Raw genomic sequence first — 26,772 nt, 5'->3', positions numbered from 1 at the left:
CAGAGGAAGTGGTATCCAACAGAGCTTTATCCCAGAACCTGGCATCTTTCTTATGCTAGTTTATGTACTTGCACCAGGCAGGACAGTGCAAGATCTGAAGCCCTCCCTGTGGAGGAAGATCTCCTGCGTCTCTTCTCTGGTGTGCCAGGTCCAGGGCTGTTGGGCAGGCTGCATGCCTGCGTCTTCAGGACCTTGCACCTTCTAGCAGATGGCTTTGTTGTCTCCACAAGCTACCTGTGGATCACCTGCTGATTCAACGAGCAAGGCAATCACTTGCCAGGCAGCTCTTAGAGTAAATCAAGCAACACAACCATGTCCAAGAGTGTTTGTCAGCCTAGGGGCTGGATGCTAGCATGAGCATGGGACCAGACACCCCACAAAGTGAAGGTGGTGGGAGTCCTGCTATTCCAGAAGGCACCTTGCCAGCCGACTAAGTGCCACCAGAGGCACCTTCAAGCCCTAGGTAGGCCCCTTGGAGTGAAGAGACAAGCTGACTGGCAATGGAGACCTTCAGCCTACTGACAGCACATCCATGGAGACATGAATAATGGAGGCCCTGATGTCACCATGCAGCTCCTCTGCCATGTGTATGGGGAACTGGGGTGCAGAGGCAAGAACACAGGCACCCAAGAAGTCATGTCAAGAGCATCCCATGGGGACAGATGATTGAACATGACTGCCAAGCTAAGTCTTTCCATGTCAGCTGCAAGCAAACCACAGGAGAACAGGCACAGGGAGCACGTCCTAATGGGTACCTCATAGAAATATTAATAGTGGAAGCTTTTGGATAAGGAAGAAAGGAGGTAATTCCTTAATGTCTCATTAAAATGCAGTCACATTTGTGAACGTGCAACAGGAAAGCAAAGCACAAAAACCTAACAAATTTCAAAGGTGCACCTGAAAATATTTAAACTGCCATTGTATTTACACTGAGGCTCCATCCTAATGTAGGAGACAAACACAGATCAGGACTCCCATGTCAGGTATGTGCTGGATCTTGCTCAATGCACTTGTGCAAGTGACCCATAGGTGCCAAATATCAGGCTGCTAACTGTCCTCTGAAATTAAGGCAGTGGCAGAACGGACAAATTTAGGAGCACAGCTGACATTTTTTTGCCCCAAACTATACTTGCCATACAGTTAAGGGGGGGAGCTAAGCACCTTCAAAGAGTGATATGAAGCACCTACATGATTTCACCAATTCTGCCCACCTACTGTTTAGGACACATGAGCATCTTGTGGCAGGAGTCAGTGCCAACCTCTGCAAAACACTACATCCCATCCTCAACCTGTTCCAGGCCTGTTGGGTCTGCCTGTTTCAAAGGGATGCTGAGGGCTGAGTTGACCCTGTGTGTACTGGCCCAACAGCTGAAAAGGAATAAACTCTTACACCAACCCAGTGGCAGAGAACAATCCCAATGTTCCTGCTTTTCAGGGAAGTGCTTCAGCCAGCACAGGGTACATCATCCTGCCTGTGGAGCCACAGGAGGTTGCCCCTGCAGCAAGTGTGGAACATGCTCCCATGCAGTCTGGTATAGGGCTGGGGTCTTGGAGGGCTCCTCCAGGAAGCAGAGACAGGATATCTGTGAGGTGTGTCACACATCACCCCAGTGTGGTAGCCTGCAAAGAAGACTACCAAGGGCTAAGACAAATAAAACAGTGAGGATGGGGGGTGTGTGTGTTGGGAGACAGATATTTAATTTGCAAGGTCAAGTCTGTCAAGGTGAATGCTGCCAAGCTGCAGCTTAATTATTAGCTAGCCTGATTTCTGTTTGTATCTGCATCAGTACCTACTTTTCAATGCGGATTGCACCCTGGACTCCCTGCTGTCAACTCCAAATAAGCCTGATAAGGTCTGGCTGTGCCTATCGAGAACAGAGCTTGCCAGGACCTTCTGGACTGCCTCCATCTCCTCCTTGGGAAGAATAAGGTGGGCAGAGAGGGGTCCCCTAGACCCTACCTGCTCTGGCACCTAGGTATGTGCTACCATTGAGTGTTAGGAACCTCTCTGGGCTGCAGGAACACACACAGGCTGCTGAGGCCAGGCAAGCTGGGGCTGCTGTGCCAGCTGCTGCACCAAGGTACCCTGCTCCTGGTGCCAGGGAGCCAATGGGTCAGACAGAATATGCTACAAGCAGGTGAGACAACAGGTCTGGTAAAATCAAAGCCTGGATGGGAGGAATGAGGATGAAGTCCGCTTTTGCTTGGGCTGTAGCAACGGCCACAGCTGATACCCACTAGGAAAGGAACAAGGAGAGGTTTTTAGATAAACCACTCCATGCTCTCATTCTGCTTTGTTCAGACCTTTAAAGCTATGACAGACAAGGGGGCTCAGCAGCTCCTGGTTATGGTCCTGCCACTGCTGTGCTCTGCAGCCCTGGGCATGTCCCTGCCATGCTCACTGCTCAGCTTTCACCCCATGTCTGTCTCAGTCTGTCTCTCTCAACTTATGCCTGCAGGTCCATCCCAGGACTTGAGCTGCAGTGATCTGCAAAGTGCTTTCAGACCAGCACATGAGAGGCCATTTCTTGGGCTCGAAATACTGTAAGCATATCCCCTCCTCCTTATATTTCTTACAGGGAAAGGGGAGCACTGAACTGGGCTCCCACATCATGCATTGCTTGCCCACTCAACCACCTTCAGACTGGGGGGAATCAAATGGGAACTAGACATTGCCTGTGGCTTCCTGGACACATTATAAACCAAAGTTAGATAAAGACCATTTCTATGGTGTAATCTGGCCCCTGCATCTTTTGAGCTGAAACAGGGCAATGGGAAGGCCCTGTAACACCATCAAAGAGGTAGATACTCATCACCTAGGCAATGCTGCAAGACTACCAAACAACCACAGACCAGTTTGTATTCCCTGACACTTGCTGAATAAATTGGATTAAAACCAGCAATGTATTCAGGAAAGATTGCTATGAAGGCCATTTCACACTCCTCGAGTTAATCTTGTCTCCATCCATTTCTGGAGTGGTCATATATCTGCATGAAGGTCACCCCTTTTGGGGACTGTGCTGCTAGGAAGAAATTAAAATAACAATTAAAATGGGATCTTGTTTTTTTGTTGGGGCTTAATATGATATAATCCTGGTTAAACAAGTAAATAGTGAGCATGAATGAGTTCCTCTCTCCAGAGCACTGTCAAGCTGTCAGTCACAAGTGGGGAAGACTTCTGGCTAAAAGACACTCTGGCTTTGGAGATTAGCATATGGATATGCCCTTTATGGAAGCACATGCACACATACAAGCACTGGCAGCCTGGGCTGCTTTCTAAAATGTAAGGAATCTGCTTACTTAGCCCTGAAAGCTATTTTTGAGACATGATACATCCTGTATACATGCCCCAGTGTTCCTTAATGCTAACTGGGAAATGCTGCACATTCATGAGAGGGAGGCTAAGGCACAGAGCTGGGAACTGAGCATTATTCCCCTCCTGGCTCTGCCTTGAGATTCCTGCTGACATAACCACCCCCGACTAGCCAGACAACTGGCATCTCTGTTCCCCAGTCTTTCCCAGTGCAAAGTGGACATGGGAGTTTTAATGCATAAATAAAGAAACATATTTAGAAATATTTTCTTTGAACTGGATGAATATATAGAAATTATGATACAGAAGTATCTACCATTTAGATAATTCCACATCCCTTCAAAGATTTAGATCACTTGAACCCAAGAACTTTCAAGCAAAGGCTGTGCTCAGGCTTTCAGTGACTTTTGCAAAGGCTGGAAAGACCTGCAGAACAGATCTTCCACTGCTCGCAAAGGCAGGGACAACTGGAACACCTATGCACTTTGGTATCAAGTATTTTCCTGTATAAAGAGTATACAGAGAGATCTGTATACTCTTTGACACTACCAGTGTCAAAACAGAAGTTTAAAAAAACCCCAGACTCTCAGCTACCCCATTCTATTCTGAAGCCTGAACAGTTGGTGCTGGACACATGGCCAAGCTTTGCATGGCCTTGCAAATCTGGCTCAAAGAGCCCATTTGGAAGAAATAAATGCTGAGAAGAACCTGTGCCCTGCCTAATTACTTCACCTTGTGTAAAATTCACAGCACTGTTTTCCTTGGGAGGGCCCTGCAGGGCTGAGGGACCGAAGTCAGGATCCCTCATTTCACCCCAGGTAAGGACTCCTGGGACAAGAGAGGCACTGCCACTTGGGCTCATCCATCAGGGCACCCACACCTTCTGTGAAGAGAAGGGATCACTCCTGTGAGCGGGGGCTGTGCAGGTGCTGGCCCTGCAGGGGTTGCCAAAGCGTTGCTGTGGGTGGGGACAGGGCTGCAGAGGAGAGCCAGGGCAGTCCCAGGGCCACATCCCTAGGAATGGGATGCTGCCCAGGAAGAGCTGTGCAAGCTGCTCCAGGAGGCAAGGGACGAGGCGCAGGAGTGACGGATTCCACCGAAACGTTCAATAATGCAGTTTTTAAACAAAGATTCCCGCGCGCCTGTGTAACCTAAATCTAACATGACACGGACTAAACGAGGATGCTGCTTGTCTCCCTGCTGATTAGCCGTGATTGCTGCTGAGTGACACTCCAGCACGTGCCTGCTTGCCGGCCTGCTGCTGGATTGAGGCACATGTGGGAGCCAAGCACCGCGAGCCCAACACACGTCACATGCACAGAGGGCACCCTGAGGCAGCTCGGCAAGGGGGGAACCCCAGGGACCCCTCACCAGACAGAAGGCTCTCCCTTATGAACTGAAAAGTAACTTTTCATTGCTGGTGACCAAGTTCTCCAATAACGGCTGCCAAAAGCAATCAGGCTGGATCACAACAGAGGGAGGAAAGTTATGTTATTTTAATAGGAATTATTTGGTTCCCGGGGTTCTGATCAAATTAGGCAGCTACTGAATTAAAGCAATGAAATTACCGGGAAGCAGGCTGTGCTCAACTTATTTTTAGTCCTCCTGGATCTGAAGAGGTAACAAAGGAAACCATCCAAACCATTCTGAGGAGTTTTCCATAAACACCCTAAGCTGGTATTTGGGGAACTGGGGATTTCTGCCTGCCACTAGCAATTTTCTAATTAGTCCAATAGCCAACGGGCTCAGGACATCCCCTGTGCAGCAGATTTGGCATCCTCCAAAAAGGGGCAGGACTGAAGCCTGCATGGCAGATGTGGCTCCTCTGATTTGCAGCACAGCTCAGGCATCATGAATGCTTTGGTTTTCAGCTCTGCTCACAAACCTGTGGGATTTTGAGCTCCTCTCTGCACCCTGCATGCCCACCCTTATCTTCCAAGAAATGCTTCTTAGTGCAAATTCAACAGTAATCGCATTTGGAATTGAAGGAATAACGACAATACAGGAGGCGTACATTGCACCACAGTGGGATAAAGACAGACCAGTGTAATGGGGATTTCAGGCAAGGAAGAGGGGCTCAGTATTAATACACATGAAATCCTGACACAGGGAGAGGAGATGAAGAGTGCAGAGCCAGAGCTGAGGGTGAGGAGGGAAACGGTGCTGGTGCTGATCATATTCTGGTAGTACTGCTCTGGCGCTGGGCACACCCTGGGGACCCCCCAGGATGGGAGGTGGAGAGCACATGGGTGAAGGCACTGAGGGGTGACATGTGACCCTCCATGGGAAGGGGACACCTGCACAACCTTGTACCCTTGCCCACCCCAGGCAACACTGTCCCACACTGCAGGGATGCCACCTCCCCTCCAGAAATCCCTGTCTTCCCCCAAGCACCAGAGTTGCCTAAAGAGAGGCTCGAGTCACAGCTTCAGACCAGGCACAGCTGTATGTGTTGCTTTGCAACTCTGTCTGGATCATTTCCCCCAAACTGCAAGGAAAAATCTGGAATATGGGAAACACTCTTAAATGTCAATCAATTGCTGTTATTTTCTTAATTGTACTGCTCTTAAATAGTTCATGCTAGACACAAACACCCTGAGCTAGGGTTGTCTACAACACAACAAACACAAACATGGGGGGTCTGACCAAAGGGGACGAAAAGAGAGCCTGAGCAGCCAGAGGAAAGGAGAAAAAGCACTTACCTTGCGTGAGCAGTAGAGCTGTGGTGAGAGAAGAACATGAGAAAGACAGAGAGAAAAAAGAAAAAAAGGGAAAAAGTTAGTATCTGATGGGGAAAAGCTGTTTTGCAGATGAAGGCTGTCAGTGAGCAATGGACACGGTGCAAGGCAGTGTGCGAGCTCACGAGGGCTGCATGTAGGGAACAGGCTGGGGAGCAGACACCACAGCAGCACGATGGAGAAGAGACTGGGGTGCTCCAGTGAGCACCAGAGCACTGGCTCCCCAAAGTCACCCCCTCCCCCCAAGCAAAGGCACAAGGATGGGATGCAGCTGGGGGGAAGTGGCAAGGAGGGAAAGGGAAAGGGGGCAAGGAGGGCAGTTACACTTGCCACTGGGGCCTGATACAACCCTAACTGACCCAAAGGCATGGGAGGTGCCACTGCTTAACGGGTAGGTGTGGTTGTGGCAGGGCTTGGCACAACTGAGGACCCCCAATAAACTTGTAGGTATTGAGAAGAGAAGGTGATGGGCAGCTCAACGAGGTCAGCAGCATCAGGAGGCATTGATAAAACAGGCAGCCTCCAGTGTCAATAGGGGCAGGGGGTAACATGGCCATGCATCATCCCTCAGGATGATGCCCTGGCTCACCTACACCTATCCCACGTCCCACAGGTACCACTTTCAGCGGGTCAGGGTGCCTAGAGGAGCATAGGCACATGTAAAGCATCACTGCTTGAGTCCTCCTGGTTCTCTTTGTTCCAAACTGCTGGTTTGCCTGACAGTGCTGCATGGACACAGGTCATGTGACTGCATGGTCCTGTGAGATTTGAGGTGGGAGGAAAGGAGGAGAAAGGGGCGAAGGTCCTTGCAAGGGATGACCTGACCCTGGCTTTCCATACAGACACAGCTCAGCCCCTTGGGCAGTGACCCCTTGACCCTCTCCTCTCGTGATTTCCCCACTCCCCAGAGCTGTCACAAAGAAACATCTGACTGGATCCCTCTTAAGTGTTATCCACAGACAGCCACAGCTTACATCCAGGTATCAAACTAGCTACAGCAGAGTCCGTATAGCAAAAAACCTCAAACGGCCTTTGAGAGGGGCCAAGCACCAAGTCTGTACCTTAGCTTTAACTTCTACTTGTCTTTCAAACAGCAAACCAATCCTTGAAGACTTGGTTGCATGTGATGACAGTATTGTAATTACTACTAACACTTATTATCATGCACTTTTAGTCTCAGAAGCTTAAAACTCTGTACAAAAACTGAGTCAGTATTAACAGCCCTATTTGACAGATGGCAAAGCAAGCCAAAAAAAAAAAAAAAAAGAAACTAAAGGGAACATTTTGCAAACTCAGAAGTGGGCTGGAGTCCAAAAGTGCTAATTTTCCCCGACTTGCTGGTTCGAGCCTCTGAAAAGCAGGACTTTTATATAGATGCACCCAATTGTATCTGTGCCATTTGAAAGTGATTTCCTAAGCAATTTATCAAAGGTCGCACAGTGCATCCATGGCAGAGCCAGGGAAACTAATCCTGAGTCCTGACACCCAGTCACTTCCTTGCTCTGTTGAGCAGCAACCATGGGCACAGCTTTCCCAACAGTTTGCAGAGAGACACTGATCCAGTCATGATCTTCATCCACCAAGCCATCTCCCAAGCTGGAAGTACTGTGGGCAATCCAAGAGATCTCCCTTGTCCATGAGGGCAGGTAGAGGCACAGTGAAAGAGGAAGGTAAAATGGAGAGGCTCCTTGCTGAGCATCCCTTCTGTTTCAGGGTCAATTCCTTTTGAGAGTCAAAAACTTTAGGGAAACCATTCATGAGTATGTTCTGCATTAAGTACAGTGCCACTGAGCCACAAGATGCAATGGGATGTTTGCTCTGCCTGCACCACCTCTTGTCATCCACACACCTCTCCTGCAGTCTCCAACAGGCTCATCACTGCCCCTGGTAGCATCTGGAGTTTCCTTGTAGCTCTGTCCTGATGCAGTTCCTGCTGTCATGTGACCTCCTTACTATTCCATGGTCTTCTGGTTCTCCAGACAATGTGCAGAAATTTAATTTGCCGTTTGCAATTACAAGCATCAGTACAATGGGTCGATTTGGTGTTCAAATGAAATATAATGAAATATTACTGGGACCCTAAGCTACTGTGGCTATTAAAAAAATCATTGGCTCCTCATGTTTCTTAAAACTGTTACTATACTACTCTGGGATTTGAGTTTATTTTTTTCCCCATTTGCTTGTGAGCCTGAAAAAGAACAATTTTTCTCCCTTTCACTTATGATATAATACATGAATATTTGAAGAAGCCTATAAAGCTATGAATGAAACATCAAGAATACAGCATGCAGAAAGCCAAAGGATTATTTTATCTTTATATTTCTGAGTGAATGCTGTGCATGCAAGCAAGAAAATGATTTCACGGACTACAGCTTTCTTCCTGCACACACATCTGCTAATGTGCCCTTAGCCCTGACCTGTAATGTTTTCTGACAGCCCATCTGGGGATGCTGTACCTGTACCAGCTTCACTGATGGCCTCCGTGCTGTTCCCATCCCACAAGCCTCCTTCCACTCTCCCCAGCCTGGGCTGCATCCCTCCAGTCCTCTCCAGGGCACCTCTCCCTCTCCTGCACTGCTGCTCTGCACATCACGCTCCTTATGGGGCCAAGCCAGGCCACCTCACTGCTCTTGGCATCTCAGGTAGTCTCAGAGGCTTGACGTGTACTCTTACAGGGAACTGCTAAAATTAGCTCTGCAGCCAAATCCAAAATAGCAGTCCCCAGTATCCCTTACCTAACCCTTGCATGGTGTGATTGTGGACAAACACATGTGCCTGCAGATAAGGGGGCTGTGATGCTGACTCACCCAGGAGAGCCTTTAGCTCTGGATCCCAGTTCCTCCTTCACTGGGGTTTCTCTGCCTTGAAGGCTTGGTTTTGACTAGGTAAAGTCAAAATTGCATGCATGAACTCTGCTTCCCCTGCCACCCCTGAAAGTGGACAATCTAAACCTGAATTTAAAAAAGCTGCTAAAAAATCTGTTTACTAATAAGCCATTTCATCTGCATGTTTTTGATACAGTGTGAGGTCAGACTCTGCTGTGACATGCATGTTGGTGTGGGTTAGAGATCAGGAATTTCATTCCCTCCTGCTTTAACTCCAAAAAGCTTAAACCAAGAGGAACCAGGGTTGGGACTGAAGCAGATGAGCAATCCAGCAATCCTGTGTTTACAGCAACCTGATGTACTGAATGCATGTCCTAGCCTTTTTCTAAACAGTGAAATACTTTTCTCTGCTGTTTACCTCACAGACTATGATGCATGCTTTATTCTGGACTCATTCTTCAGTACCATAAATCTTTTCTAATCAGTATCCCTAAAGACTCAGAGAAGCCACTGTGTAGATAAGAGGATCCTTGTTAAAGGCCTGGGATTTAGACAGTGAGCTGAAATGAAGGAGGGGAGGATGAATTTTGAGGAGACTCCCAGTGGCACAGCAGGGCAGTCACAGGAAGCCAAGGCAAAGCGAACACACGGCCTCCATCCCCTGCCCACTCAAAGGTGATCAAGAAGTGACCATATAAAACACAGGCTCAGTTCCCTGAAGAGATAAGGATGCTCCATCTTCCAGATGAAACTGTCCACAGGCTCTGCCTCCAGATTTGCTCACTGAGGTGAGCAAACTGTTTCCCTAATAGATTGTGAAGAGCTGTAAACATGGGGTTTTTTATAGGCTGAACAAGGCAGAGATTTTGCAGCATTAACTTGAATGCTATTATTATTGAAGTCAATAGCAAAGCTTTTGCAGACTCTAAGAGACTCCTCTCCATCAGGAGAATCAGCAGCGTTCAGCTTAATCACAGAGCTGAGAGGAAATTATTAAATCTTGAGGGAATGAGGTAACAGCAATCTAACATTTTTTTGCTATTCTCATCAGCAGCTGATGGGAGTTGATGAAGAAGGAGTTTCTTAGTATCTGTCCACACTTCAGAAAACTGCAGCACATGTGCTCATGTAGCAATACAGCTTATCTTTAACAGGTATGGATCTTTGTACCAAGTCAAATAATTCCATCGATATTTTGATACAGGTAACTTAATGGATCAATCCAAGCTGGGAATTCTTCCTTCTTTGCAGTGTAATCCTTCCTCTGTGACTCCCAGCCACATCCTCCCTCTGGGCACAAAGCTTTCCCATCAGAGGTGCTGACACTCCATTAGAAGGAGATGTGCTATGAGATTCATCTGCACCAGTTGACTCTGTGCTGGCAGGGCTGAGAAAACTTCAGACAAAATCTTCCCAAGCCAGGGCATGCCAACCAGCTGTTAATAGTGTTTGCCAGCCATCTGTACTCCCACATCCAGCAAAGTCGTATCTTGTGGGAGACATGCTTTCTGAAGCAAAACTTTGCATGAAGGTTGTCAGTCCCTTTTACAAAACATAACCCTCAAGACTCAGCCTTCAAGCATCAGCCCTGAGGTTGAATCTTCCACCACTGTCCCATGAGCTGAATTCTCATAAGCTGATTCCTAGTCACCCTCATGTAACATATTTTTCCAAATGCTATTTTCACCATTATCTGCAATCAAGTGAAATCTCCCAGAGTAGCCTCCCTTGCCATTCAGGCTGTATCAGCACTTAAGATTAGCCACAACTTAAGCAGAAGAGCAACTTCATCCAGGGAACACAAAGCAAGTTTTTCTCTTGTAATCCAGGACTATTGAAAAAGTGTGAAAGCTGATGTGTGAAGAAAGTATTACTCCAAAATCCTGCTGGGACAGCAGCAAAATCCTCATTCTGAGTTGTGAGCTGACACAATAGCAGAGTTGCCATGAGAGCAAGAGTCAAACCAACAGACAGCATCTTGTCATAAAGGAAGAGACTCGTTTCACTGCAGGAACCCTTTAAACAGGTGCTGAAAAAAGGATGTCCAGAAATGTGGTTCAAGGTGCTGGGAGGTTTCAAAACCCTGCAGCGCTCAGTAAACAGGGATTCAGTTTACATGACTGTGCATATAGAGGAAAGGTGAGACAAGAAGGATTTGAAGATTAATTTTTTAGAAACAGAGAGGATAAAAAAGTCAGGAAACCTGGGAAATTGCCAGCAGGATAAAGAAAACCAACATTTACCTTCTTGGCTCAGCAAAGAATGTGAGTCTCTCTCTTTGATTTCTTTTTACTCATTCATTTCAATATAACAAGCTTGCAGCAAGTGCCATCTTTGCCAGTGCTCTGTGCATCTGATATGCCACTACTGAGTCAGTACTGGTCGTCATCACAGGCCAGGCTGGCAAGATACCAATCTCAGATCTGTCCTCATCTCTTTGAATTATTGGAGCATGTCAACAAAAAGAGCTGCTATAGTAAAACTACTTGATGTGATTTGTTTGGATGATCAGAAAGACTTCGAAAAACTCCAGCTGCAGAAAGTGATTGGTGAAAAAGAACAGATGACCTGCAAGACAAAGTAGATGTAGCATTTATGTAACAGGAGTAAGTGGCCAGCTCTCCTTACAGCAAGGTTTAACAACTGAGTGTCCCAAGGCTCAAAGCAGCATGACACTGATGTAACTGGGGGTGAACAGTGAGAAGCAGGATCTGCAGATGATGCAAAATGTTTCTGTTAAAAGGCTGTATCAGTGGCTGTCCTGCATTCTGCAAGCCCTGGTCAACCTGAAGACAGGCATTTGCATTTGGATCACCACAGAAACACTTCTGAGTAGAGATGATTTTTCCTCCAGTAAGGTACTAGCAAGTGCAGAGAGCAAGAGCAACAGGATGAATTTTATGCTGAGCTCTGACCCTCACAGAGACCCTCCTGGAGACCCCTGTACCCCACAGCTTTGGTTAGGGCTAAGGAGAAATTCCCTTGACTGGAGGTGACTGCTTTATATTGGCAGGTGTACAGGACAGCACAGACAGCAATGCAAATCAACCATGTGGTAAGCAAGCCCTGCTTGCACCTGGCATCCTCCTCCACTGCATGTCTGTCAGGAACCACTGCCACCGCAGCCTGCAGCAGTGTGGGTACCCTCAGGGACAGCACACTGGGTCTGAATAGCACCAGGCTCCAGACCAAGTCCTGCATCTCAAAATAAACCACTCAAACTCTGCCCCAAGCTGGTTTGAAAAGCACATACTACTCCCTGTCATCAGCTCTGCCATCGCTTCAGGGAACATTTCACCCTTGATTTCATCACTGCCACCTAGTTTGTATCCCTAAGGTCAGCTAGGAGCTGCCCTCTGGATGGAGAGGTCCTGGGCCTGGTACAGGCCCTCAGCACAAAGCTATGGCAGTGCAGGCACAACTGGCTGTCTCTGAGTGACCTGGATTGCAAATTACATCCATCACGACCGCCACTCATCTGAGGCACCCAACGCCACCCTGCTTCCAGAGGAGCCAGAAGAGGTTTTGAAGACACTGTGAATAGCTGAGAACATCAACAGTTCCACAGCTCCTTAGACACAGGCTCGGTGTGACACAGCTAAATGGGGAGTAACAGCAAAACAAGGACACACTGTCAAGAAACCCACATCTTTTGCAGCACAAGGAACAAATGCATGGGTAGCCAAAACCCACAGAGACTCTACCTCTAGAGCAACCAGGCCTGAACTCCCAAGGAGAGGCAGAAGCTGTGCTTTGCGCTTGCCATGTGAGTCATGTGGGGGCACATCCATCACCACAGCAAAACCCAGCAAAGGCCAAGCTAGGGGACTGTGGTGTGGGATTTTCCCTGTCTGTGGGTGCGGGGCAATGGCAGCACCTGAACAATGCTGGCAGGAACACGTGTGCTGCAGTCAGCATGAGCATCCCTTCCCCAAGCCACATGGCACGTCGCACAATGCCCGAGCATGTGCCGGCCTGTGCACGGCCTGGGCTGCCTCCTCTCCGCCGGGAGCCAGCTGCTCATGCATGCACTCTGTGAAGCTGCTGGCCACAGCGTCTGCTCTTGATCACTGTCAATGCTCTCTATGGGAAAGCCTCACGTAGCTCCTCATTCTTCATACCAGGCACAAGGTAGGCTCATCAGAGATGCCGCAATGTGCAGCGCTATGGAGCTGGGGATCTTTCCAGATGCCCTGGATTAGTGTAGCGACTGTGCCACCTTGTGCCAGCAACATTTACAAATGCAGTTTAATCTTCTGCCTCTTAGATTTTAAAACCATGGTGCTCTCACTCTGACTTTTCTCTAATGAGGTCAACCAGGGCCCTGCATCTCCTCCCTAGCATGATCCTTTACTTCTTCCAGGCAAAAGAGGGTCCAAGGGCGTGCCCTCACCTCCTAGCCCGCAGGCTCTGTGCTGCAGATCAATTTAGTCCAGCTCTGATCTCCTCTCTGCCTGTTGCAACTCAGTCACACTGACTCCAGCTGATATTGATGTAAATAAGAGATACATGATACAGCAAACTGGCTTCGTAGTCCTAATAATAATGAGGACGTTTTACAACTGGTCCACTTCAGGGGCCATTTGGATTTTTTTCAAACACTTTTTCTTATTCAGCCAGGTGCAACACAATCTGTATAGGAAAAAGAAATGTGGGACTTCATAGAAACAGCCCAATTCTGACTCTGTATCCTTATTCTGCTCATTGTTTAGAAAAGGATTCAGGATTCACAGAGAACAGACAGCTGAGAAAAAATTCACGGTGTTGCTCCAAGCTGCCAAGTGCGTAAGCAGAAGGCCAGAGGCCTGTGATTTTCCTCCTGGATCTCCTGGACTCATGGATGGGAAGGGACTGCATGGGTGTAGTGAACAGATACCTACATGGAAGCTGTGGCACTATATAGTTCTTTTATATGATGGGAAAAAAGCAGTAAAATAACTAGTGGCTACAAGCTGAGGCCAGACAACTTCTACCTAGCAGCCATGCTCACATCTTTACCTTGGAGGGCAACTGATTGCTGGGACATACTCCTATGGGATATGGCAAGGTTGGTCACTGCTTCTGCTCAAGAGCAGTTGGACTTAGGTGAAAGCCAAGGGCCTGTGCTTGACAAAGTGAAACCTGATATCCCTCATTGCCTACGGGCTGCAGGAAGCAGTCTGACAGCATTAAAATATGGGTTTACATTTTACAAGTCCACGGATGCTTATATGATACTGACATGCCAATGTAACCTGTGTCTATCCTGAACATCCTATGGAGCTGTGTATGGGTGCTTGGACTGGCCAGAGGGCAGCTGCTGTGCTGGTGAGGTAAGAGACAGAAGACATTTCAGCAAGGGAAAGCTGTGCTGTGCAGTGCACGGGCAGCTGCCAGGTGTCCCATCACCGACAGCAGCACCTGAGAGCAGAAATAAGCCTGTGGCCACGCACATCTGGCTCTACTCTGTAACAGGCACCCAGAAGGTGGATTTGAATTCCCTTTTGTGAAGTGCCTCTGTTTAAGTCTTGGCCCTCCCAGGCCACCCCAAAGCTAGTGAAGCCAGTGGCAAGACTCAGTGAGAAAGAGGTCAAACCATATAGGACAAGGCCAAAGATGCATGGAGGCAAGACACAACCATAAGTCTGGGTTTATTCCAACTATGAATCCTGGTCTGCTGGGAGATCCTGGCTCTCACTGCTGATGAAGTAGGACCTCAGCAGAGCTTCACACCCTCTGCATGACAGACTGTGATTGTCTGTGACACATTAAAGGGGTTTTCAAACGGAAGACATGAAGAACCACTTCCCAAAAAAAGCAAGCCAAGTTACTTCACACCTTCCCTCTTCTCCTATGGGCTTTTCACCACACTTCATAGGGACCCAAGAGCACCAAAGTAATGCCACTAGAGGCAACAACAGAGGGAAGGACAGGAGGGAGTACAGGAGGAGCTGAAAGGGGCAGCCATGCATTACACCCTTCTCTTGCCTTTTGCATTCCCCAAGGTCCTGGCAAAGAAGCAGGAGCAGGGAGAACAGCAGAGGTGTGCTCAGAACAAAAAACAGATCAAGACAAGGGAACCCAATCAAAATAACACAGCCTCCGAGGCTCAAGCATTGCACAAAAGGAGGATCAGAAGTAAGCTAGGCTCTTAAGGCAGAGATCACACAGAAACAGGTAAGAGCAAGAATACAGGAGGGCAAAGAGTAAAAGTCGATCCCTCTACAGGAGGAGGAGAAAAGGAGGAAGGGTAAGGAGGAGAAAGAAGGTTATATTTTCTGGATTTGGGGTTTGGATACTTGATTCTGGATTTTTTTCTTTTTTTCATTTTTTTTCATAAAGGATCTCACACCTGATATTCCTCGTTCCATCCATTGCGGTTCACCAAGGGCAATGAAGAAATTCTCCTGCCTTTCGTATTCCTCCTCATCTACTATCTTAACCCTTATGGTCTTCCTGTAGGGACAACAAGAGAGACAACTGTGTACAGCGGGTCGGCTGGCTGGAGGTGAGGCGGCAGCAGCAGCGGCGGCGGCGCGGGCTCCTGGCACGCAGCCCCTTCCCGCTGGGGCGGTGTGCGTTGGCCTGCCTGTCGGACACGGCATCCTCGCAGCGGCTCCTCGGGAGCGGGGGTGTTAGGGCAGAGGGGGCTGGCAAGGGAGTGAGGAGGGAGGGAAAAGTGGGAGGAGGACCTTGCTGATGGTTAGTGGAAGGTGACTTCTGCAGCGCATTTTTTTCAGTGTCAGATGGTAATGGAAAGGGTATTGGCTGCCTGAAAAGTGCCAGGGACCACCGTCCTGAGCTACCCACTGTGTTTTAGCTGGAAGACCAATTTCTTCTTACCATTAATAATAAATACAGTAATAATATCCTCATGATTAATAATAAATTTGCAAGGACTCTGGGCTAGGAACCAGAGGAGAAGAGAGAGACACATTTCCCAGTGGGGTGAGGTAGGTCTCTGCCAGTGGCTACAACTCCACCAGCTGCAAGGGAGGCTGATGGTTCTAACTCCCATTTTTAAAATGGCACATCTTACTGCTTTCTCTCCTTGATAGTATCTACCTCATCCTCCTCTCCTGTTCCCCAAATGAAGACAAAGCCTTCCCAGGGAATGGACAGCTTTGCTGGGACCTCACAGGGGACACAATGGGACAATGACTCCAAGGCTCAAAAGGAAATGCCCTGGGCACTGGAGCAGGGCTAGCCTCTTCTCCCTGAGGCCAGCTCATGTGGCTCCCTCCAGTACCCCTGCAATGCACACAGATGCTGTGAGCCCCCAGGCAAACCCAAGCGGACATCAGCTCGTCCTTGTCCTCAGCTCCTGCTCCCAGAGTTGCTCTGTGGCAACCAGACCAGGGGTTGCACAGCCTTTGCCCAGACCTTCTCAGAAGTCACAGAGCTGCTTCTCTGCCAGGCCTTGATTCCCCTCTCTTTCTAACACAGGTCTGACTGGAACAACCCATAGGACCAGGGCTGGGCAATGGTCTCCTGAGATGCTGGATGTGTTTCTAGCCAGCATCTTCCCACTGACACTACAAAATTTGTTTGGACCCTCCAGTGGGGATGGCAGAAGGTTCCTCTCATGTCACCACAGAAATATGGACAAGCAGGACTGCTCTCCATCCTGCTCTCTCTCCTCCCCTCACCACTTTGCCTCTCAGCAGCCCCAGCATCACTCCCCATGCCACCCCATGGGTACCATGTGACACAGTGTGCGCGCACAGCAGTATTTAGGGCAGAGCAGTTGGAGACAGAGAGACATCAGAGGAAGAGGAGGAGAGGAGGAGGAAGGAGATGGAAGAGAGGAGGAAAGAAGAACGTTAATGTTAGTCTGCAGGGCCAGTACTACACCTTTCTGTAAACTCATATCCACCATGCGGGGGCTCATCAGCTCAATGAAGAAATTCTTGGTTTTTTCATACTCCTCATCATCAATTACCTTGATGTGAACTGTTTTGCTGTGGACGGAAAAATAATAAGGGTCATAAAGGTGAGAGGGGAACAGAGAAGCAAAAGTCAAGGAAGGAAGGCGTTAAATGGGTACATTAGAGAGTCAAAGTTTTCTCACCCACTGAACAAACTCAACATGACCCTTTGAGAAAGGCTAAAGCCCCCCTTCTGCCAAGTGACACTGGCCAATTTTCTGTTTAACCCAAGGGCAGAATGGCAGGCCAAACTACAAAGTGAAGTTAGACAAAAACAATCCCCCAGCAAACTGGCTCAGGGCTCATCCTGTGAGCAGTGAGGTCTGATGCCAGCAGAGAGGCAGGCTCCCCTCACCCTGTTACCCCTGTGCACACACACACACGTACAACAGCAGCCACACAAGCACACACACCCCACTGGCACCATGCTGCTGCCTCAGCTTCATTGGCCTGCTCTGAGAAGTGCTGGCTGCTGGAGCAGCTGGGCAGCAGATCCTGTGTCTCTCCTTTAGCAAATTTCTTACAAGTTCTTGGACCATTTTTTAGGAAAAGAAGTGCTCACTGTGCCATGGTTTCCTTCACAACAAATGCATGCCCTATGCAGAGGTTACTGTCCCACAACTTTCACATGCAAGGGGAACAAGAGAAACAAGTCAAAGACTCTGCCAACCCACTGCCTCCTTACAGCCAGGCTGCACTGACTGTTGCAAGCTCAAAATGACCCCTGCACTCCCCTCATTTTCCCAGTGGCTGCAAAGTTTCCTGCAGTCCCATCCCTTGCTTGTGACTGAAGAGATTTGGTGCTTTGATTCTGAGCTGGTGTAACACCAATACAACACTGCCTACACATGTAACTCCTCTGAACAGGCATATGCTGGCCACCTTGGGGTCCTGGACTTCCAGTTAACCCCAACCCCAAGCTGGAACTGCATTTTTTAAACCAGAAGTCAGTTCCACATAAAAAGCATTTCCCTTACCTCAAAACAATTGCCCCAAGAGCAACCAGGCAAGTTGCTCCTTCTGCCAGTGAAAGATCCCCTGCTTCCCACAGCTCTGTACCCACACATGGCCCTGCAGCTACAACCTCCTCTTTCTTCCTGCCCATTGTGAGCAGTCAGATCAGCCCCAGGTGCACGCTGTGCACAATCAGTCTTGACTGGCAATGGGAAAGAAGAGAAAAGCAGGACTGGCAATCACATAATCTGGAAAAACAGACCCAAATTCAAATCTCCATGTGCCTCAGCCTGTAGCCTTTGGCATTAAATATACCCAGTATCTTTGATCCCACAGTGTTTCAGAGAATAAGCAGTCCAGCCCTGCACCCTGGGGATGCTGTGATCCCCACCCTGGGGATGCTGCCATGGCCAGCAGCCTCTGGAAAATCACCATTTCAGCACAGTATGGGAGCATCATCACTGCAGCTTGCATTCCTACTGACATCGTTAATGACCACAAAATTATTCGGTCATCCTACAATTTGACCCTCAAGTTATAATTGCTCCTGCACTCTGGCTGTGGAAATCCTGTTCCCTGTGCTGACTCTGGTCTTGATCTTTGTCCCAACCCTTGTCTTTCAAATGATGGCATAGGGGTAGGAGTAGAGTTTGGACAACCTCTGCCTACCCTATCCAGTGCAGGAGTATGCAAGAAAAATCACCTCCAGTTCTTCTCTCTGAGCTAAATTAGCTTTATTTTTGCCAGTGCTTGCTCTACCCATACTCTGCACCAATGCCAGCAAGCCTCCTTTCCCCTCTCTAGACTCCTTCAATCTCAGCTAATCCAGCCATAAGGATGTAGGATTTTAAATGGTATCTCTCCTGTGTAAATGTTGCTGCTCTGTTAAGACTTCATCACGATGATTTTTTGTTGCATTTTTGTTGGAGATGTTGAATTCGGCTTTTGAACCAGATGTTATCTGGGCCCCTGATACTTTGCAAAGCTTGTTCAATTTGCTGAGGTAAACCTACAGCTGATTCATAGCTCTGATCTTTTCCTTGCTCATTACTACAAAACAGAATGTGGGATTGTCAAAAGCAGCCAGTGCTTCCCGGACGTGGGTTGCTTTTAAAAATCTTATTCATAACTACCATTGCTTATGGTTTTACCATTCTAGGAGCTTCAAAATACTCGGTATTGCTTGTCTGCAAAAATTTGGAAAAAACACCACAGACCCTGTTTCCTGGGGGTCAGCTTATTGTGACAAAGCTATTCTAAGGCTTTATACAGTTAATATTATGCATGCAAACCATTTGAGTTTTCTTTCATACAACCTTCCCTTCCCTTCCCTTCCCTTCCCTTCCCTTCCCTTCCCTTCCCTTCCCTTCCCTTCCCTTCCCTTCCCTTCCCTTCCCTTCCCTTCCCTTCCCTTCCCTTCCCTTCCCTTCCCTTCCCTTCCCTTCCCTTCCCCTCACTGCATGCACATTGTTAAGCACAAGGAGCTCTATGTGCCCTACTAAGCACTTCCACAGTGCTGAGATTTCCTTAAAGTAGTCTTCTTTTTATTGTAAAAAAAAAGATAAAAACAGTTTAAGAAAGAGAAAGACTTGCTGGGGATCCCTAGAGGCTAGCATGGCAAAATGCTGGCTTTGCAAAAGCAGGTCCCCTTCAGTCAGGAATGCAAACCTTCTGGGCTCCTAGACTAACTCAGCTCTGCTGCAAACTGGACCATGACCACATACTCAAGCATCAGGTGGCTTTTCCAAAAAGAGAGTCTGAATTTGGTGACCAATGAGTAAATTCCTGGTTTCCTCATTTGCTACAAGCGTTTAAGGAGAAAAGGACCTTTTACTCAGCTCTTAAACAAGAGGTGAAGGACAGATCAAAGCTACAGGTGCCCTCCATGGACACAGGCTGGGCCTTGCACCCCCTCTCCCCATCTGATTGAATCCCAAAGAAGGTGGCGCCCAACCTTCCCAGCTTTGCTGAGAGGTGGTGAGTGCCCAGCAGGTTCTCCACCCCATTAAAGCCTTGGGAACACAGCAGGAGCCTGGAGGTGATGCTTGGGGACCCAGGTGGGGTGGGATGGGGGGTGATGGGAGCCAAACTGCAGCCACTGCCAGCTCTTGCTCCAGAGTCAGTGCATTGCCAGACCTCCCTGTGCAAGGAGGAAAGGAGCAGGGCAGAAGTTGGCAAATACTGTGCAGTGACGGGGGAGGCAGGCGAGAGCTCACACACCCAGTGCCACATAACAGGGAGCGGTTAACCTTTCACTGGGATTTTGTGGCAGAGGGAAGAGTGGCATCCCTGCTCCTGGGCCACTCTGCAGCCTGCACAGATAGGGGCACAGGGCTGGGTTTGCACCCTTGAGGGGAAGTGCCCTTCTCTTGGCTGGCTGCTCCCATACCTGTCACCACAGAAAAGTCAGTGCTGACAGAGGGGGGGTTGTGGTGGCCCATCAGGCCACCCCTCCCAGTCCGCTGTGGCTGGTGAGGGCTGCCCTTTCCCCTGCTCTGCAGCTTCCCTACCACTGCGAGCATTTCGCTCCTCTCCAGGCCTATGAAAGCAACAATAAATACAGCTGTGTCCTGAGCTGTCAGAAATTGTCTGGAAGCCAAAACACCGATTGCTCCCACACAATCTCATCTCTCACCTGCAGCTACACCAAGAGCTGCCTCCTCGGAAGGCACGAAGAGGAGAGGAGATGGATGGAGAGAAGAGCTGGAGTTTAACACTGCCCCAGGAAGACATCACATTAATGTGAGAGATGTGACAGAAGGACACCGAGAGGCAGAGAGCGTGTGGGAGCAGGAGGCTTGGGAACATTTTGCTGCAAGAACATCATGACAGCTTCTCGAAATTAATGGAGGCAGAGGCAGGCACGAGAGGGGCTGGCAGTGCAGTAGCCCTGATGGGCATGCTCACCACAATGGGAAGCAAGGAATCTGAAGCCTACCTTGCTCAGCTGAGCAGCTTTCATTCCCCAGCCTCTGGCCACTTCACACAGTGAAGTGTGACACTTTGCAGCCTTCCCTACTGTCTCTGACAGTTTGACGGGGGCCAAGACATACTCAGACAGCTCAAAAGCAGAGAACAACAGAGACCACCCAAAAACCTCTCCTGGCAGCAAGGAGCCACTCTGCAAAACACAAAGCCCCACTGCCAGCACCAAGCCACAGCACAGTCCAATCTCAACACCTGCATGAGTACAGTGATGGGAAGGGCTCTTTAATTCAGGCCTCGGTGGAGCTTTCAGCAGACTGAGCAATGCTTTCAGTTTGGCCTGTGACACAGCAGGGCAAGACAAAAGCCAGCACTCCCAGGGAACACACCTGGCCATACAGAGGTCAGGATAGCTGCTCACTTGCTTCTTTTTCTCTGAGGTCATTGCAAGCTGCCACCCAATAGTCCTCAGATGAATGCAGTCCAGGCTCTGCTTACAATATGCACTTAGAAACAACCACTGATTTTAGAAGTTAGGGATGGAAAAGCTCCTCTGGGGAGCAACATTAAGAATGAGATTTCCCTGAGTAAGCAACAGAAGATAAAATGAATAGACATCGATCTTCTCCTAAAGGACCTTGTGCACATGATGTTCCTAAATTCCTCATCTGGGAAGTACAGAAGATAATCTATAAAATCATTTTATTTGACAACACGTCCACTTCCAACACATAAGGCAACAACTGGATGGTTATTTGATTAATGTGCTAGAAAATACTGAGTATCTCTTTGTGCGGACACTCTCATTTGCAGGAATTATTGCTGAGAAGATTAAGAGGATGTGTCTGTGTGTGTCTGTGTGACTCTGGAATGTGAAACAGCTCTAAAAACAGTGCAAGTCAGGAGATGTCACATAGTATATACCACTGAAACAGGCAGGGCTGTGCAAGGGCACAGTTTAGAGTCCCTGGTGGGATGCTGTTAGCCAGGATGAAAAGCACAGCAAGGTAAACATCCCTGGGGCAGTGAAATGTACCAGGAGATGTTCAGTCACTTATTAACGTGAATCATTAGTGCATACACCTTGGATCAAGCCACTGTGTTCTTGACACATCTTGATATACCCACATCTTCATCTGATTTGCTGTGGGTGCAGGTTCCTGCAGCATGAAGCTCAAAGCATGTGGTACCAGTCTGACTCTTCCCCAGAGCTCTGCACAGGGTTGGGGTTTCAATGTGAAGCAACAGATAGGGCCTACCTGCTCTGCTAGAAGACTTCATAGAGAAGTCATAGAATCATAGAATATGCTGAGTTGGAAAGGACCCACCAGGCTCATTGAGGCCAACTCCTGGCCCTGGGCAGGATACCCCAACAATAATACCATGTACCTGAGAGCATTGTCCAAATGCTTCTTGAATTCTGTCAGGCTGGTGCTGTGACCACTACCCTGGAGAACCTGTCCCAGTGCCCAGCCACCGTCTGGGTGAAAAACTTTTTCCTGGTATCTTACCTAAACCTCCCCCAACACAGCATCATGTTTTTTCCTCAAGTCCTGTCATTGGTCACCAGAGAGGAGAGATCAGCACCTGCTCTGACGTTTCCCCTCATGAGGATGCTGAAGACAACAATGAGGTCTCCCCTCAGTCTCCTCCTGGCTGAACAGACCAAGTGACCTCAGCTGCTCCTCATACGGCTTCTCCTCCAGACCCTTCACCATCCTCATGGCCCTCCTTTGGACACTCTCTAACAGCTTAATGCCTTTTTTACTTTGTGGTGCCCCAAACTCCACACAGGACTCAAGATTATGCCACCCAGTGCAGGAGAAAGCAGGAAAACTGCCTGCTTTGACTGGCTGGCAATGCTGTGTGCTTGAGGCAAACCAGAAGGGATTAAATAAGGTTATGAATAGTGGGGATCTGTCTTTGCCCAGTTCACTGGGAGGTGGATATTTAACACAGCAATGTGACAGTGCTCACAGGAAAGGTGAAGAAGCCAGCAAAAGAAGCCTGATTTGATGCCCATGGTTATATGAGGTTGTGCATCAATAACCCAGAGTAACAAACTGAGCAATTTTAAAGCCAAGAATTATGCAGTCATATAGGACAGACAAAGACAGGAAGTGTTTGAAGGGCAGAATCATTAGATCCAAAAGCAGATTCACTAAACTCACCAAGGAGATGCTAAGTGATCTTAATTTCAAGAAAAAATCATGGTAATTTAAGAACCTATCCAGATTATGACCAATACAGGCAGGTTGCACATTGGTCTTAAGATCCTGTTTATGAAAGAATATTTTTTGATTCCCATGGGGATTATGGAGAGGGGGAACAGCTTTTCAAGCCTCCAGCTGCAGCCACTGGGAATAGTCACAGTTTGTTCTAGCAGAAAGGTCAGAACTGAAGGTGCCTTCAAGGTCAGATTAGATGTTGGTACCAATTAACTAAGCAGATGTCAACAGGATAGATGAACTGTCAGAACACAGTTTCAAGCAGATCATTGATGTGCACATTGCTGATGTTTGAGTTACAGAAGAACTCGTACTGGTGCAGAAGCTGGAGACAAGCCACGGCAGGCCAGTTTCCAAGAACTGGCTGTGTTGTTCATGAGGACCTTGGAAGAGCAGCTGTGCAAAAGTTATCCTACTTTGTGTAGCAAGCACATGGGGGACAGCCCGAACAGTTTCACGACCAGCCAGTCAGCTATAAAGTAACACAGTCAAAAGCCATCCCCAGAAACTGAGTTTTTTCTCTTCCGTGTTTTCTCTTTTGTTGTCAAGTTGGCTTATGGGGTAACCAGATGGTAACTAGTTATCTTTTAATTAAAATCAGCTGATAAATTATCAGATAACTATCATCTTCTCATTAAAACAAGCCTCTTTGCAGAGCTAATCACTATATGACCTATGTATTTCTCCTGTCAAGCCTGAAGCCATACAAGCAAGTCAGTTGATACTTGCATACTTTAGTTTCTATATCTATGCAGTGCCCGTGATCCTTATTTCTCACAGGGACTTGATAGGGGACAGTCCCTACTTGCTTTGAACTCCTAAGGTAGCAGATGATACAGTGATGCAGCCAGAAAGAAGATGAGGGAAAAGAGCAGAGAGAGCTTGAAATGGTGGTGGAAGCATCACTTATTCATATGAGTATCAACTTATTCTGCTTCATCTGACGTGGTTCCCACTTGAAGGAGCTGTGCACTTCAGCAGGGCACCTCCTCTTCCTTGCTGAAGTCTATTTAGGTCCTAAGGGAACTAAAAGACCTCAGAAAATAGGTCTGCAAACAACTAGCACCCTGCCTCTGGGCAGAGCCATTCCCACCAAGCCATTCCTGACAAGTAGGTGTTGCCCAACTGCTTCCTAAAAGCCACATTATAAAGATGGTTTACTGGACAATCTTTCCCCATATTTCAACTCTTTACCCCTAGAAAGCCCTTTGTAATGTCCACCCAGACTGACAAGGCAGGAGGGGGAAGAAGCCTTTGGCACTGCCCCCTGGAGTGGCTTCCTGTGTCCCTGCTGTTCCTCCTGCACAGGCAGGGTCTGAGACCGGCCCAGGAGACCCAGAGCCCTTCTGCAAACCTCTATCCCTGCCACACATGCAGCACACAAGGGATTTCTGCTCCACTCCTGCAACAGCCAGGGCCAGAAACATCCAGCTCTGCTCCAGCAGCTCACAGGCACAGGGGAAAAGGTTCACTGGAGAAGACACTGTGCAAGAAGTGGCTGTACCCTGAGGTGGAGACTACAACCCCAGGCCAAAACCTTGTGTGACCCTTCATGCCTGCTCCCCAGGACTGTGTGGGACAATGTGCAGGACCACCAGGAGCTCAGGGGCTCTGCCTGGCTGGCTGTTAGTCGTGTAGTTTGTTCCCATCACACCAGATCTCCTAAGGCATAAAGGAGGAAATACTGACACGGAAAGGCATCTTCCCTTTGTGTATTCCCCACGTAATCTTGGATAATTAGTAAATTGGCTAATGCTTCAATTAGAACTATTGAAAATGCTTTAGTAGCTGACACATGATAATTAAAGGGACATAGCCAAGACTAAGAGCTGTATTTTCTAGTCTTTACTTGTATAAGAAAACTTTAAAGTGTTACCAGTGAAAGATTTATAGTGATAGCTGTTAAAAAGATAAATCCAAATTAAAAAAAAAAAAATTTGCCTGTTGTGGTTCCTCCATCCCAGATGACAACACTAAAGGAGTTTCTTTGTCTTTCTGGTCATCTTCATCTTTCAGTTTGTGCCTGTTTCTTGCACAGCAGCCCAGCCCTCGCTTCCCACTGCCACCCAACAGCGCCAAGAGACATGAAATGCTGCCAACATCGCATGACAGTGTTTCACACCTACGTTGTACCAGTGCAAATAACTGCACCAGCAATGAGAAATCAGAGCTGCTAAGTTGCAAGTGAGCCCATTAAGCACTTCTGTGCCATGCAAAAAAATCCTTAAGTGCCTAATATGTTATTCAGGGCAGCTCAAGAGATGTGGTATATCCAGGTGTCAGCCATGGGAATCACCACTGGAGCTAGTGAACGGCAAATGTCTCACACTCAACTTGGAAGCCCTGAAGAGCTGGAAAGAGCATGGTAGGGAGGCACCAAAAAAATGCTCTGTGAGCTTCCATAATGCAGTCAGCCCTGCCAGACAAGATATCCAAAGCACTCTATATTTCACTTAGTTGAAACATGATAAAATACTCTAACATACAGGGTTCTTCAAGGAAAGATGCCACAGTTTGTTTTTAAGAACTTCTGAGAAAAAAGGAAAGATCAGAGCTTGTCAAACCTCCCCCCCCTCTCAGCTGAGTCCATGTTGCTGATCAGCTGAGCTATTTAAGTTGGGTTGTACAAGCATAACAGCCCAGCTCCACAGGTTTTCTTTTCCTTATTCAGTTTAATAAAGCTGCTTGGGTTCAAATATTGAAGCTGTGTGTACAGACACATGTGGGCCCTCATCTGGCCTGCTCCAAGTCAGGTTCTTCTTGCTGACCCTATGAGATTTGATGCTTCAGGGCCAGGGGAGAGCAGACAAAATTTCAACAGCCTCTGGAGCTGTTTGTTGAGGTCTGTACAATAAGTACATGTCTGGTACAAGCAATAATTCAACTTGGCAGCCCATGACAGTTGAGGTGGGTATCAGGCTGGTGTAGGTGCAAAGCATTGCCAGGGCCCTGGGTGTAGAGATTTCTCTCCTCCCTACCTTGGGCAGGTTCCCAGGGAAACAGCTTCAGTGAGGAGATTCTGTGCCCTTTTCCTCTTAGAAAGGAATTTTCAAAGGAGCAAAACTTCAGCCACAACCACACTGTGGCGAGGGAGGGAGGAAGGGAGGAATGGAGGGATGGACGGAGGGAAGGACGGAGGGAGAAAGGGAGGAAGAGAAGAAAGCAGAAAGGAAGGAACGACATTTATTCCTTACTAAAGGTCTTTGAATTTTACTGCTTCCATCTGAGTCTAATGCACCACAATAAATGCCTATAATACCAAAGTCCATCATGAGTATCAATGGCCAAGAAAAAGTACTAGAGATCTTTTGTTTGCTCTAGAGAATGGCTCCAAAGATTGAGAGGGTGCAGGACCAGGAGTGCCCTGGACAGGACAGGGTAGGCTGGACTACCTCAAAGTCTCTTGAGATATCCTGAGCAAACATAAAACTAGAATTCAGCTGGAAGGGACCCCCTGTCCCACCACAGTGCTCCTGAATTCCACCTGCAAGACAGACACTTGTCATTGGCTGTCACCCCTTGTTTTAGACTTTTCACTCAAGGCATGTAGATTTGGAAGCTATATTTAGATGTCTTCTCTATTCTTCAGCAACAGGGTTGCCATGGAGATGCTGGTGAGGATGAGAAGGTGGGGACAGAGGGGGAGAGGAAGTTGAGGAATGAGAAATACTAGATTCAAAACAACCCTTGCCAGCCTGGGAAGGCTTTAAATTCCTCCTAGGGCAAGAACTGCTGGAGCTTGTTAGCCGAAATGAGCCTCTGGCATTGCCTCACAGCATGACCCTGCCACACATTGCTCAGTGCTTTGTCATGGCAGGTTTGAAGACACACAAGGGGCTGGCCTTCAAGCACTGCTCCTTTGGGAGAGTGTGGCCCCATTGA

The 26,772-nt window shown here is 48.1% G+C and overlaps 1 protein-coding gene across 2 annotated transcripts in view; it reads right to left on the bottom strand.

Annotated features, from left to right (window-relative positions):
- SLC8A3 (solute carrier family 8 member A3) overlaps positions 1-26,772 on the bottom strand; it is a 112,766-nt gene that overhangs the window by 5,650 nt on the left and 80,344 nt on the right. The window contains exons 2-3 of one of the 2 annotated variants that reach the window (XM_082283046.1): positions 16,710-16,816; positions 6,016-6,033 (exon numbers count right to left, since the gene is read on the bottom strand). In XM_082283046.1, coding sequence (XP_082139172.1) covers positions 6,016-6,033; positions 16,710-16,746 — 55 coding nt within the window. In that variant the 5' untranslated portion in view covers positions 16,747-16,816. The remainder of the gene's footprint in view (positions 1-6,015; positions 6,034-16,709; positions 16,817-26,772) is intronic. The other variant, XM_082283045.1, reaches the window with a different exon arrangement.

This window comes from Coloeus monedula (assembly GCF_965178545.1).
Source record: "Coloeus monedula genome assembly, chromosome: 6".
Lineage (NCBI taxonomy): Eukaryota > Metazoa > Chordata > Aves > Passeriformes > Corvidae > Coloeus > Coloeus monedula.
The sequence above is the reverse complement of the archived record's forward strand: the minus strand, read 5'-3'. Positions and strand labels throughout refer to the sequence as shown.